This window comes from Drosophila sechellia, chromosome 2L (assembly GCF_004382195.2).
Source record: "Drosophila sechellia strain sech25 chromosome 2L, ASM438219v1, whole genome shotgun sequence".
NCBI classification, from domain to species: Eukaryota; Metazoa; Arthropoda; class Insecta; order Diptera; family Drosophilidae; genus Drosophila; species Drosophila sechellia.
The window spans coordinates 17,637,277-17,650,601 of record NC_045949.1 but is presented as its reverse complement, the minus strand read 5'-3'; the positions used below and the strand labels follow the sequence as shown (position 1 = coordinate 17,650,601).

The window sequence follows — 13,325 nt, the reverse complement described above, 5'->3', positions numbered from 1 at the left end:
AGCCGGCGAAATGAACTGGAAACAAAATTTCTGAGCCCCTGATTTGTCGCCTCGTCGTTTCGCACACACACTCACACGCGAATCCCGGCGATAATCCAGATGATAATATTATAAATATGAGGGGAAATATGATACTTTAAGCTACAATACAGTGTTTTTTATGTTTATTTGGCAACGCTTACATAACCGGGCTACAATCCAATGACAAAGCGAGTTGAAAGTTTCGCCCCACATTGATCCATATTGACAACTTTTGGCGGGTCGCGGAATATAAATAAAAATGCCAAGCTATTCGCATACTTTTACACTCGGTTGCCCATTGCGTCGTGGTGTGTGGTCCCAAGTTCCAAGGATTGGGAGAAAGGAGATTTGTTTTCGGATTCGTTGCCGAAACAGTTTATTTTTATTGCCGCGCGGCGCGACTTCGATGCCATATCGATGGCGATGCCGCTCCGCAAGAGGCAAATGCACCCATTTGTCATTTGGACAACGAGCTGACAACAGTTCAGTGCCACTTGTCACTGCTGAGCCGCGGAAAAAAGCGCCGACAGCAGAAATCCCGGTGGCAGTGGCTCTTTAAAATATACACAAACCAAAAGGGAGCTGGATCCCAAGCACCCATTTCATCAAATTATGAAACCTTTTTTTTGCGTAATGGACTGAACACACAAAGTGCTTTTAATTAAGCATCGATATGTGCCTAAATGCGAAATGGCCTTACATATTTAATTAAAAGGAAATGGTATCCCGCTGCCATCTTCAAAGAGACTTTGTCCTCGTTTTTAATTGCGCATTTCATGCATTTTAATGCGACTGGCCACATAAAAGACAGCTCCCATAACCCGAAAGGAAATGTAATGAGCTCAAAACCAAAAAGAGAAATTTACACAAGCCAGGCAAAAATAAATAATATAAAAATGCAAACAAATTAAGAGCAAGGCAAACACATAAATTTTATATGGTTTTCAGCCGAAAAGATCTCTCTGCCAGCACATTGATATGGAATTAAACTCTTGGGCTGCTAATCAAATGTAAGCACATTTAATGTTTAAATAAACAGAAATGAGTTGATCTGGCGCAAATAGAACAGACGTAATGAAAAGGACTAGAGGCTGAAAGGACCAAAGCTGGCCTAAGCCTCAGACCCAACATTTTTCTTTGATTAAGTCCCGCATAAATATTTATGTGCAGCAGCAACAAAAATGCGCATTCATTCCGAACAAAGTGGTATTTAATTGAGAAGTAAAATATAAGAAGCACGTGGTGGCAACGGAATAAGGATGGTGATTTCCATTCGAATACGAGATATCCTGTGAAAAATAATTTCTTTACTGAAAATGTCTGAAATTAAAAAAAAAACCTAATGGAAATTAATTTGAATTGCCTGTTAAATTAACTAAAAAATCTTTCTGAATTCAAAATCCAATAACTGCGTTATTAAACGCATTTCAATCATCAACTCTTTAATTCGCCTCTTATTTCATGATCATAAAATTGTAAAATAAACTTCAATATGGAAGCAAACACATGCGATGTGCGATACTTCTGTTCCCGACGAGGACGCCACTTGAAAAAAATACCATAAATTGTGTTATTGAGTTAGCAGTGGGGCTCTCATCACCGAAAAAACTGAAACAAAACACAAATACGGACCATGAGAGCCACTTTCAGACTTGGCAAACAAAACAAAGTCACCGAAGACCGAGAATTTGTGTGTATTTTGGTGGGGATATTTTTGTTCCTTCGTTTTATTTCTTTTGAAGTGCCACACAACGAAAACGAAGCACACAGCTTAGAGTATCTCTGCTACTTTGGGGCATAATTCCCTTTAAAAACTTTAACGATTTTTAAATAATTTTTTATTGTCGAGAAATTCGCTGGGGTATGATTGGCATTCAAGAAGTTTTAAGTGCCAACATCGCGACTGTGCCTCGCAAACTTTATTTGCGTCTTAGTTTAATTTCTGAGTTTATTCGGTTTGTTTGCAAAGTTGTATAAACGGTTTCGTCCATAAACCAAACTCAGTGAGACCAACGACAAAACAATTCATTTGCCATCATTAAATTAGCGACATAATTCCATTAAAGCCAGGGTTGCGGCAATATTGGCAATTTATCCTATGAATACCCGTGCAAAAAACATGGACTTCAAGGACACTCCCGACATTTTTTGTCAAGTTAATCCCATTGTTCGCCAATATTGCATGGCAATATTTTTAAGCCGCATTTATGCGTTCGTTAATATTTAATTTGCATTCATAAATTTGCATAGGTCACCATTTCACTTCGGCCAAAACCAAAGGAAAATAAACTTTTGCGTTTGTTTTGCAGCATTGTGCAGTGAAAAAGCAGCGAAGTAAATGGCGCTAGGCAAATAAACTGGAACTGGGATTGAATTGTCACAGCTGCAATTTTTCAAATGCCAAATCAAAACAGAAAACCAATTACTTTCGATGATTAATTACCACGTTCTGAGGAACAAGTGCTGCAGACCGCAGAATGATTTTGATTGCGAACTGGGCTAACAGTTCGTTTGATTTATGATGCGATCAACCCTTTGCTGACAAGTCCCCGATGTGACGTGGCACTCATCCCAAATTCCCAAAGGACCCCCAACCCAAAGTTTCCTGAACTTGGTCCTGCGACATGGAAATCACCTTAAAATTCATAAGTTAGTCCGGAAGGGGGACCAGACAGCAAAATTTACTGACGATTCCTGGGGGCTCCAGGCAGAAACCGCAAGTAAAACAGCAGCTGCATGTCATTAACTATATGGGCACCCCGGCGTAATCCTCACCACTTGGCGCCGCGCAACATGGCGGATGCGTAACGCGACCAACTTTTCAGCGCTTCATTTCTCGAACATTTAGAACACCCAATTTTTGAGTATATGACACCTTTCCGCCGACACTGCGTTTTATTTAACATTTTTTGCCTATTTTTTTTTTTTTTTGTCCTCAAAGCTGCAGATTATGCGCACAAAAAGCGAAAGTTTATGTATGAAATTATGCAAACCAGACCAGCAGACGATAATGATGGTGGTTTGAAATCCTGCGGCTGATGATGATTATTTTCCACAGTCAGGACTCTTTAACCCCGTCAAGGCCGTCGCGAAAGTGAAAAAAGAGTTGCGCTTTGTTCAAAATAAAAGTGTTTTTTTTTTTTTTTGTATTTAATGATTAAAATTAAAAGTGAATTGTTGTTATATGGCTGCATGGAAAATTCATATTTTAATTACAATTTGCTTCGGCCGTAAGTGACCCAAATTTAAATGTATAAAGAAAGAAAGGGTTCCTTTCAACCCTTTGGCAGCCGACAGTGTCCTCAGCTGCATGCCTGGTTGCATAATTATGATTCCAAACTGGTTCGCTGACCAGCAAGAAAAAGCATATGAAAGGGAAAAACCCTAAAAGTCGAAAACCCAAGTTACTTGAGCATGACGAATGGCTTTGTTGAGTTTACCACTTTTTCAGGAGATTTTATTAAAAATTCCTTAGACACAGGTGCTGTTTGCAAAAGTTTTCAATTCTCCTTCTGCCAAATAAGGGAATGGATGGTTTTATTTCTTTGCCGTACTCTGTGTCCTGAACGCTGGTGAAACCTGTTGTCGAGGATTAAATATTAATGGCACCCATTAATATCATCTTTGGCCATCCAAAACCAATAAAATTTCCCTAATGTCGCGATATTTATTGGCGCTAATTTATGCTCGAGCGAGAGGAGCCCAAAATCGATAACACCTCTGTAATTACTCATTGATTTATTCTACTCAGCTATTAAAGTACGTATTTTCAGCTTCTAGGAAAGTTAATTTTTTCGCGGAAACCGTTTTAAGCGAAACCCTCTAAGAGCGGAAGTATACGCGATCCGATATGTTCGCGAGTCCACAGGTAGTGTTTGTCTTGCGGTTTCTGATTGGCAAGACATCCGAGCAGGTGTAAATTAATCTTTGCTCAGAGGTAACTACTCGTGTGCCTTCAACAGAAAAATAAACAGCAATATTCGTGGCCAGTGGGAAAGTTTTTAAATCGATTTATAAAATGGCTTTAGTAGTTGTACTTTACTAGAACTATGCTGTTTGTCGTGATTCATTATTATATACATAGGTATGTACATTCATATTTATTAGCAATGAGATCTTATTTATATAACTATAAATATGTACAAAAATTGATTATTTAATTTAAAAAAATGGCCAAAGTCGGTGTTTAAATAAATTTATTTATTATGAGAAAATAAATATTATTTTCCATCCGTAGTTTTTTAACCTGACGCGTGTAAATTTAAAAATAAATAAAATAAATATGCCTCAGCAAAAGTTTTTTTTTTCTAAAAATAACAGTTTGAAATTTATTATTAAGTGCGATATTATGGAAGCTACTGATTCAGGTTTGACCTCTTTCTCCTCTTTTTCACAGCAATAAATTACGCATAAAATTAATTCCAGGTAATGTTATAAAAACAAAGTAAACAAAATCCAGGGATCCTTCGTCAAACTTACCCAATGCACAACGGCATGTAAATCGAAAATTACCAGAAATTGTCACTTTACATCACGCCTGCTGCAGGACCTATAAATCATGCTGCACACACACTTATGCACGGGCGACACAGGAGCCACAATCTGGTCTAGTATTTTGGCAGCACAGATCCTTTCGGGTATGAGTGTGCGAGTGAATATTCAAATCAGTTGCTGGCTGCCAATAAATCAAACTTGCCACACATCTCACTCACTGAGCGCACACACACAAACACACGTCCACCCACACTCTTAAATTGAGTCGGGATATTTGAATGGTCCCGTGTATTTAGCAAATGAACCGTACTTTCTGTTCTGTTTAACTTTTTGGCAAACCGCACTAACCAAATATTACAGACTTTAGCACGGCAAAGCGATCGGCGAACGGGAATCAAGCTAAATGCCAGATGAATGGCACTGTCATTACGACTTTTGCAACTCTCGGGCTGCCATTAACTCGCCCGATAATTTAGTTAGGGTTAGGGCCTACAGGATTGGGTCCTGATGTGCTGCCAAGTCTTATCGGCCAGATCTGCGGCAGAGTAATCCTACGTATGAACTACGCTAAAAGCACTGGGCAGATTAAGCCGAATCGAACTGCAATCCGCACTCTGCGCGAGCCAAACGTACACTGAAGTCGGCCGAAAGCGCGCTGAAAGTTAAATCGGAAGTCGAGAACGCGGCTGGAGCTTCCAACGGCTCGAGACAATCCGAGCGGCACTTGCAACATGTTGCAAGTTCGTGTGTGACTTCGGGAATTCTATGTTGTTGAGTCCGGACTTTCGATCTTTGAATTTCATTCTTTGCAGGGAGTTACTACTATCTTTAGCATATTATTTAATTTTATGTTAGCATTTAATATACAAACGAGAGAGAGAGTGCTATTGTAGAGATCACTGATTTTAGATACCCCTTACTCAGCTAGTGGGAATGCGAAAATTCATCATTTTACTGGGGATCGATGGATATTGGGGAATAAAATATGAAAACATTTAAAAATTGTTCCAAGGTGTGGGCATGACCGGTTTTGGCAGCTTTAGGGCGTTATAGTGGGCGTTGCAAAAAGTTTTTGGCAAATCGATAGAAATTTACAAAACTAACAATATTATGAAAAAAATTTCAAAAATGGTTCAAAAGTGTGGGCGTGACAGTTTTGGGTGCTCTGTGGTTAGAGTGGGCATGGTAACCAGGGTAACAAACTTGCGCCTATTCTATGTAATCAAATGGAAATTCCTTCTACGTGTTTCAACTAATCTAGAATACCCTTTTACTCTACGAGTAACGGGTATAAACAGCAGTTCTTAAGGTGACAATCCTAAGCAAATATCAATTTGGAAATCATTGGAATCGGACAATGATTGTTGGCGCGTGCTTTTTATCGCAGTGTGACCCTAGGCACATAAAATACTGGTAACGTGACCTGGAACTTTCAAGATTTTTTGTTATGGACTTATATGTTCAAACAGCTTCTTGTGAAGAGAATATAATTCGTGAAGAAAAAGCAAGGAAACGGGTCAATCTGAATTTGTAAAAAGTTAAAAACTTAAACCTTAAAAAGCAGAAGATTTCAAATGGGGGACTGCAGCGACCCAGACTCTTCTAGTGAATGGGAGCAGGACCCTGGGGTTATATCCATACCAGAATTAAGATACGGCTCAAATTTGACCCCTCGCCAAAGTTCCCTGGTAAGTTCACCCAGCTCCAGAATCCATTGGTTATACACTTTATGGAACAGGCGGGACTTCCAATGGGAAATTCTGGAGTATCACAGCAAATCCATAACACCGGGCCTATTCCCGTACTCGGGCCCTCCGGAGTTAGTTCCTACTTACGGAGCTGTTCCCCTGTAAGTTATGGCTCTAGCCAGATCCAAAATTCATTGCTTATATTATAACTTCATTTAATAGGGACGGGTTCCAAAGGAGAATTACGGAGACTCGGTCTCTTCTATCGACAGAAACCCATACATGGTAAGTTCTTGTTCGTTCATCTCGATCCGGAATCCATAGGTTTTAATAGAACTTTATTGTGCAGTTCCGTCGTTCAATGGAGTATCCCAGCGACACAGAGTCAAGTGAAACCAGCAGTAGCTCCGATAGCAACATGAGCTCCAACGAACCATCAACATCAATGGGATATACATAACTCAGATTCTAACGAGAATTCTCCTACGAACATACGGATCAAATCAGATACCGAGGAGTCCACGAAATCAGTCATGCCCTACAACTGCCCTGTGTGGCTGGAAGACGTCCGCGAGAAGAAACCAGTGTCCACCAATTGTGGCCACATTTTCTGCAAAGCGTGCATTGTGAGAGCTGTCGACATGGGGAGGATATGCCCATTGTGCGGAGTTGATGAGCCCAAATTCCATCGTATTTTCTTGTAAGACGTGATATTCACACCTAAAGACACTGTTGCTCCATTATAACAACGCAAACATAAATCTTATACCAGGCAAAATACTCAAGAAATACAATGCAATCGAAAACTTTCAGCTCAGAAACTAAAACTCAAATACAGCAGACAACTTTGGCCATAAAACATGGCGCAAGGACACACTTATACTCGCCGGAAACCCCGGAAAAATGGAAGGCAAGCAATGAAAATTCCGACCTACCGCAATAAATTCCGCGGAAAAACAGAGCAAGCGATGCCAAAATAAGAGTGAAATGGCCAGCTCACACACACACACTCACATATATGAATGTAAATGAAGTGGAATCACCACCTCAGAAAAACTCAGGGACACCTCAGACACGACGCTGTAAATCGCGCTTATCCAAAACACAACATGGCATCAGGAGGCATTGGAGATTCAGTTTCATTTTCATTCAAAGATTGAATAATAAAAGGGGGTGTGCATTCCATCCCTACCCCAACAACCTATGACCTGACACAATGCTCTACATTCTATGTTTTTGTTCGAGTTGCGCGTTCGAATCGCGACTGCGCAATAATCCTGATGTCCCAAACAGCTGTTCTAGGCAAGACCCTTACCTAGGACAACATTTGCATCCTTATGGCTGCACACCGAATAACTGGAGGCTGGTCCATCCATGTTTACATTGAGGTAATCCAGGTTGGATATATTCGGTGTTGAGCTATATCACAAAGCAGTTCTTTTTGTACTTTAATTCATTTTATTATTGAACAGCTCATAATAAAAATTCTTTATGTAAACGAGAGGAGCTTGGTTGGTTTAGCCCCGGCCAAGGCAAAATGGAATTCGAACAGCAACATATTTCTCCAGCAGTGTTTTTCAGAAGCTTGATCTTTAAATTGGCTTGTTACCGCTTGCTGCCGTATCAATGCCTATGATAGCGGTTGAAGTCCATAATCTTCAGTGGGCGCTTCACCAACCGCAAGGACACGAGCTGCATCCACCACAAGGACCACAAGGACCACAGCAAGGACTACAGCAACCTCCACAGGGACCACATCCGCAATAGGGAGTTCCTCCCATCAAGGGAGCCAGGCAGCCGGGTGGGCAGGGTCCAACGTAGAAGGGATCGAAGCTGCAGCAAAGCATCAGAACCATCTTGAAAGTTTGGATTTGGTCAAGGACACTTGAATCACTTCTAAAATCTGCAGGTGGGGCTCAAAAGGTACGGCTGCAAACATAAAAAACGGGTTTTGTTATTAACAGAACATTACCAAATATTTAAAAATTACTCGTGGGAACAACAAATTTTTTACAAATTTCTGTATAAATTGTAGATCTTTTTTTGTTCAATTTTAACGAACTAGAACGTACCTGGAATCTTTTTTCTGCTGAAGAAATACGTTGAAGTTAGTCCTTGGCTACGAATTTAGAATTTTTGTTCAATTTTTCATATTTTTTTTTTGTGTTTTATTTCACGAAAGAGATGTGTTCAGTCCAAGCTGTTCAAAATGAATGAGGTCTCTAGGTTTCGAATCACAGAAAGCCCACAAATTGAGTGAAGTTTATTTCCAAGGCCAACTCGAAAATACTAAAAATTTTCTTTTATATTCTGGTAGCTTTAATTGCTGACCAGATCCTACTCCTCTTCGGGTAATTCTGCCGCTGGCGGTGTTTCAGCTTTTACTGCTACCGGCTCCGAGTCATTTTCATCCTTTTCGTCTTCCTTCGGTGAGCCCTCTGAATTATGTTCACTGCCAAACTTTGGAAGCAATGGCCCTACAAAGGCACACGCCTTGCCTCCAATACTTTGCACCACGGAGCAGGCGCCATCCATGCGATCGCCCTCTACTAGAGGAGTTTCCCCCTCGACGGCGGACAGCTGATCCGCCACTGGACCACCGCGTCTCACAAGGTCAGCGATCGGATCACGGGTTTGGTTTAACACCCTGCCACCCACTTGAGTCACCGAACGGGAAACTACCATAAACAGGGCCACTATGCCCGCAACTCCAATGGCCGTGTGAACCATTTCCATATCTTGGACAAAGGAGCAGGATCTTCTGGAGGATCAGGAGGGTCGATATTGGATTTTTCGGTCGACCACGATGACAACTAATTCTGGGGCTACTCTCCAACCATCGCCGAGATGGTATTGTAGGTCGAACGGGCCAAGTTTCGAATACTTCGCGAAATTTCATTTATCAGGTCGTTGATGTCATCCGAACTGACCACCGGCTCCTGGTCGACATGGTGCTCCGGCGTTGAATCGTTTACAATCAAGATTATTTTACGGACGGGCTGAATCATGCCGGATACATCGATCACGGGCTCCGACACATGGTGATCAACCAGAAATGCCTGATGCATGATGATCACCAATTGGCGGATAACTGGCACCACGCGATCGAGGACGTTGATTGCCATTGGGGCCAGTACGTGGTGTACCACGTGATCGACAGACGAAGACATGACCACTGTTGAGGGTCAAACCAAGAGACTTAAATTTTGAATTTAGAAAACTATTTTCACACAAATTGCGACCTGATAAAATAAAAATGCCAGGAGTTTCAATTAAAAATCTAAGCCATTTCGATTGGAATATTTATATTATTTCCCCAGCAATATTCAACAGTTTGGTGATGATGAATCAATTTTATTATTTCTCTACATAGATGTGTGCGAGGTAAATTGGTGTGCAGTTTCGAAGTTCATCCGGATTTGTTCCCGCCATTATTCTTGCATTTTACCCAGGTATTCGTGTCGTCAATAGCTGCTATAGCAACGACTGTGCCAGCCACCGGGGGTGTATCCTTTGTAAATGTCAAAGTCGCACGGACACACTGCACATCTCGGATAGGGGCCAATGTAGAAAGGGTTTATGGCCGGAGTCCAAGGACGACTTAAGTAAACCATTTTGAGCACTCGAAAGAAGTCTGTAAATCGTATTTTATAAATACATTTTGCACATTTCCTCTTTCGAAACTCACCAGAAATGGAAGAGAAAAATGAGAAATTTAAACAAATGTTTGACCGAAACAACACGTTTGGTGTTTGAAATTTGAATAAAGAAATATACGTATGATCGCCTATGGGTTATTTTGTTGACATTTAAATCCAGAATGCTGGTTTAAGTTTATTTGACTTCATTTTATATTTAGATAGAAATGAATTAATTTTGTTTGTATTTTTTATCCACAGTTATTTTGTGCTAAAATAGAAAATAGCTTGTGATTTGATTTTATTATATATTATTATTTTTATTATTTAAAGATATACATTTTATTATTTTTTTGTTTTTTAATGTTATGTTACAATATGATAGATTTATGACGGTTCGATTTCCAGGCGATAATGATCTGCATGGGTTGAGCTGAAGATGTTAGAATATAATAGCAGCACATGTGTTCAGCACATCTCCACAGGACTCCTGGTTCATTTTTGGAAGCTCCTTGCAGCTCTGCCTTTTTCCCCACTACTTCTGCTCCTGGGGCTTTGGGTCTTTTTGGGCTTTCTGGTCCAGTGGTGGCCTCGCCGCGTCCTTGTTGGACTGTGGGGCGGGATTGCATCGCGGTAGTTGGGACTCCGGGCAAACTCCGCACTCCGGAACCGTGCAGTGGCCCTCCTCCAAGCAATCGGGGTCACAGCAGGGTGGATCGGGTCCAATGTAGCCCGGATTAAATATGCAAGGCATGCTGCAGCACCTCCACTGAAAACGAAGGTCGAGGCAGATGGCAGTGGCAAATTGGGTCCTACTTTATAGATTTTGTGAATTTACATAGATGCTAACTGGGTGCAATTTTCGGGCCGAGTGAGGCTCATAAATGTTCTCATTTCCATTGGTATTGAAACACAATGGAACGGGTAACTAGATGCCCGAGTTGCGCAAATCTCTAAACAAAGCTAGTTAATTTCGAATTAGCATCGATGCGAATGGCTCCCGAAATCCAAATCAAAGCCCAATCGCCCCTAAAATCACCGGCTAGTGCGTGCAGAACGCTTATAATTATTTCATAATCGGGCAACACTTCAGTTTTATGGTGACAAAAGCCTACGGAAAGACAACTGCAACTGCAGGCCATCGAAACTAGGCCACAAATGGCTGCAGGCACAAATATGGAATTTAAGTTGAAATTAATGAATAATTAAGCTGCGTTGGGCAGACGCTCGCAGCGGAAGTACAGCATTTGCATAGCTAACACAATGAACTACATACGGCCGGACAAGACTTGGCCGTTCATAAATTAGATATGCAAATGTAAATGCGAATGGAAAACTAACGGCAATTCCTTTGTCAATTAATCAATCAATCAACGCAGCCGCTCGTTGCGATCCAGAAAGCGATGCGGAAATCACTTGTCCCACATACCTCTGCCCCCGCCCAGAAACTAAATCCATCCCATTGCCCCCTGGCCACCCCATCTAGCTGCATCTGGCTGCATCTCCATTCATCTACATCACGCATGCCAATTTGCTGCAGCACGGTTTTTGATTGCCCGCTAAGTTCCGAGCGTTGTAAGCCCCCATCGATGCTTATCCCCCGGTTTTAAGGCGATGGCAGAGTCATTAGCATCAAAGGGCCACGGTGACATGACCAGCGCTCCTGGCAGCTCATCTGCACTCTGGTCTTTGCCGTGACCCAAAGAATTTAAACCGATGTTCTTAAACTTTGGTTAATTTGTGGGCTTTCAGCTTGGAAAATATAAAAAGTTGTACAAGCACACAAAATACCGACAATGAAACCGAAAAGGAGTGCGATATACAGCATAATTTTCGTCAACACTTTAAGCTTAACATTTTTTAGTGAAAATATAAATGAATTTTCGCGTTCGACCCACTGTGCAACGTAGCGGCGTTCAATGTCGCCGGCTGCAGCCATCAAAGTCGTGTGCACTATTTGTGTAATTTATATTCAAAGCGCAACGCGGTGCGGCGAGTGCGTGTGTAGGTGGGTGGGGGAAATGGGCGGTAAGTGGGTGTTGGGGCGGAGTGCTAGGGGGACGGTCCGCTTGGTGGTTTTGGGACCGGTCAGTCCGAGCAAACGAGCTCTCCCCCGGGCGGCGGCACTTCCAGTGCCACTGAACTAAGTGCAGTCGCGCGAACTGCTTTTAAGTGGCATAAGCAGAAGAACCCAATCTCTCGATCACCAATGAAGTTAAATATATTTGCTTACACATTTTATTGCTTATTAGGCAATTTCTATAATTGATAAATTAATAGATTAAAACTAAAGTGCAAAATCAATTCATTTTTAAGAAATTCGAATGAGAAGCTCCTGTAACAACACATTACTCTCAGTGTAGCTCTTAGATAGAACCCATCCAAGCTGCGACATTGTCTATCCGACTTCCGTTTGTCGGACGTAGGTTCTATTACTTCTTGGACTCCGTTTCTGGTTTTAATAACTCAAGTTCGAGCCCAAGTAGGCACACTTGTGCCGTCGTAACTGTTTGAGAAATGTATTGGAGGCCTGACAAAGTGACCGGAAGATGATACTGCAATAAAAAATGAGCACCCACGCAGCGACATGGAACACCATAGAGTGTTTGGCTTGGAAATAGAAAACTAAGTGCTGGAAATGAACATGAACCATGTTTTATATGCTCTGTGAGTTGTTGGATTTTCACTACTCGTAGTTTTTCTTCTTTTTTTTTGTTAGCCATTTATTTACAAATGAACAATATTTATGGCCTCTTTTTAAAAGAGTTGCGCGGTCTGTGTATATATATATTTTGGGTTCCAATGCGATGGGGCCAGACTTCCGTCACAGCCAAAACATGGAAACGATCTGTTCATACTGAACATGCATAGTTGTGTCTATTATTTTGTGGTTTTATTTCGGTTTTATGCGCGGAGCATACCAAACATCTAATTTGCCAGCAATTATGGACTGTCAAATTCGATTGTCCACTGATATGTTTTCGATGGTCGCGGAAAGTGTGAACTGAAGAACAATTAATGAATTTATAGTTTTGTGGTTCCCGAATGAAGTTTAAATGAATATCATTTTGGGTTCGGTTGACGTATTTGTCTAAGCTCATTACAATTTAGTTTTGTTATGCTCACCTAAAAATGAGGGTTCAAACTTAATTTAAACTCTAAAAAGAGACTAGCTTGGATATAAATTCCTATATGTTAAACAGGCAAAATATCAATGGATAAGAAATCTAGATCTTCGAAAGCCAACTGGATTTATGACTGTATAAGTAGCTAAAATTATTTCCAGCCTCTTATGACTTCTAGCAAGTTGCAATTAGTGTTGTCACGGGAAGAATTTATGAGGAGCAATTGCAGAGGCTAAAACAGGAACCCTTAACGACGGCACTTAAGCGATCATAACTTTGCCCATGATAAATCGAACTGGAATAGCCTGCAGAGATTCCAGACTCTGGCCATGCAAAGCAACTGGCCGAGTGGACAAAGG

General features: G+C 41.2%; 7 protein-coding genes across 7 annotated transcripts in view; 1 reads left to right on the top strand and 6 right to left on the bottom strand.

The window, feature by feature from the left end:
* LOC6614520 (insulin-like growth factor-binding protein complex acid labile subunit) overlaps positions 1-5,148 on the bottom strand; it is a 49,225-nt gene extending 44,077 nt beyond the window's left edge. Inside the window, exon 1 of the mRNA XM_002038915.2 lies at positions 4,501-5,148. The gene's annotated coding sequence lies outside the window, so the exon portion shown is untranslated. The remainder of the gene's footprint in view (positions 1-4,500) is intronic.
* Positions 5,149-6,001: 853 nt separating this feature from the next.
* Positions 6,002-6,970, top strand: LOC6614519 (E3 ubiquitin-protein ligase RNF4). Its single transcript, XM_002038914.2, is given in 5 exon segments — positions 6,002-6,203; positions 6,254-6,364; positions 6,426-6,488; positions 6,553-6,659; positions 6,661-6,970. Coding segments are annotated over 5 exon segments (642 nt in total). The 5' UTR covers positions 6,002-6,089; the 3' UTR covers positions 6,908-6,970.
* Positions 6,971-7,811: 841 nt separating this feature from the next.
* LOC6614518 (male-specific sperm protein Mst84Db) lies at positions 7,812-8,394 on the bottom strand. The gene is made up of 2 exons (XM_002038913.2): positions 8,276-8,394; positions 7,812-8,132 (listed from the first exon to the last, which is right to left on the bottom strand). The coding sequence occupies exon 2, from the start codon at positions 8,057-8,059 to the stop codon at positions 7,874-7,876; it is 186 nt and encodes a 61-aa protein (XP_002038949.1). The 5' UTR covers positions 8,060-8,132; positions 8,276-8,394; the 3' UTR covers positions 7,812-7,873.
* On the bottom strand, positions 7,812-9,020 carry LOC116803598. The gene is made up of 2 exons (XM_032727583.1): positions 8,276-9,020; positions 7,812-8,132 (listed from the first exon to the last, which is right to left on the bottom strand). Exon 1 carries the CDS (start codon positions 8,937-8,939, stop codon positions 8,541-8,543), a length of 399 nt encoding a protein of 132 aa, XP_032583474.1. The 5' UTR covers positions 8,940-9,020; the 3' UTR covers positions 7,812-8,132; positions 8,276-8,540.
* LOC6614517 lies at positions 9,000-9,460 on the bottom strand. Its single transcript, XM_032727584.1, has one exon. It carries the CDS (start codon positions 9,371-9,373, stop codon positions 9,029-9,031), a length of 345 nt encoding a protein of 114 aa, XP_032583475.1. The 5' UTR covers positions 9,374-9,460; the 3' UTR covers positions 9,000-9,028.
* A 71-nt stretch (positions 9,461-9,531) lies between these two features.
* LOC116801441 lies at positions 9,532-10,024 on the bottom strand. Its single transcript, XM_032721027.1, has 2 exons — positions 9,892-10,024; positions 9,532-9,837 (listed from the first exon to the last, which is right to left on the bottom strand). Exon 2 carries the CDS (start codon positions 9,815-9,817, stop codon positions 9,668-9,670), a length of 150 nt encoding a protein of 49 aa, XP_032576918.1. The 5' UTR covers positions 9,818-9,837; positions 9,892-10,024; the 3' UTR covers positions 9,532-9,667.
* Positions 10,025-10,135: 111 nt separating this feature from the next.
* Positions 10,136-10,765, bottom strand: LOC6614516. Its single transcript, XM_002038911.2, has one exon. It carries the CDS (start codon positions 10,593-10,595, stop codon positions 10,377-10,379), a length of 219 nt encoding a protein of 72 aa, XP_002038947.1. The 5' UTR covers positions 10,596-10,765; the 3' UTR covers positions 10,136-10,376.
* Between the last annotated feature and the right edge of the window lie 2,560 nt (positions 10,766-13,325).

What these genes read in the sequence shown, in the direction of transcription:
- LOC6614518 (XM_002038913.2), bottom strand. Translation starts at nt 8,059, where the DNA reads ATGGTTCTGATGCTTTGCTGCAGCTTCGATCCCTTCTACGTTGGACCC.
- LOC116803598 (XM_032727583.1), bottom strand. Translation starts at nt 8,939, where the DNA reads ATGGAAATGGTTCACACGGCCATTGGAGTTGCGGGCATAGTGGCCCTG.
- LOC6614517 (XM_032727584.1), bottom strand. Translation starts at nt 9,373, where the DNA reads ATGTCTTCGTCTGTCGATCACGTGGTACACCACGTACTGGCCCCAATG.
- LOC116801441 (XM_032721027.1), bottom strand. Translation starts at nt 9,817, where the DNA reads ATGGTTTACTTAAGTCGTCCTTGGACTCCGGCCATAAACCCTTTCTAC.
- LOC6614516 (XM_002038911.2), bottom strand. Translation starts at nt 10,595, where the DNA reads ATGCCTTGCATATTTAATCCGGGCTACATTGGACCCGATCCACCCTGC.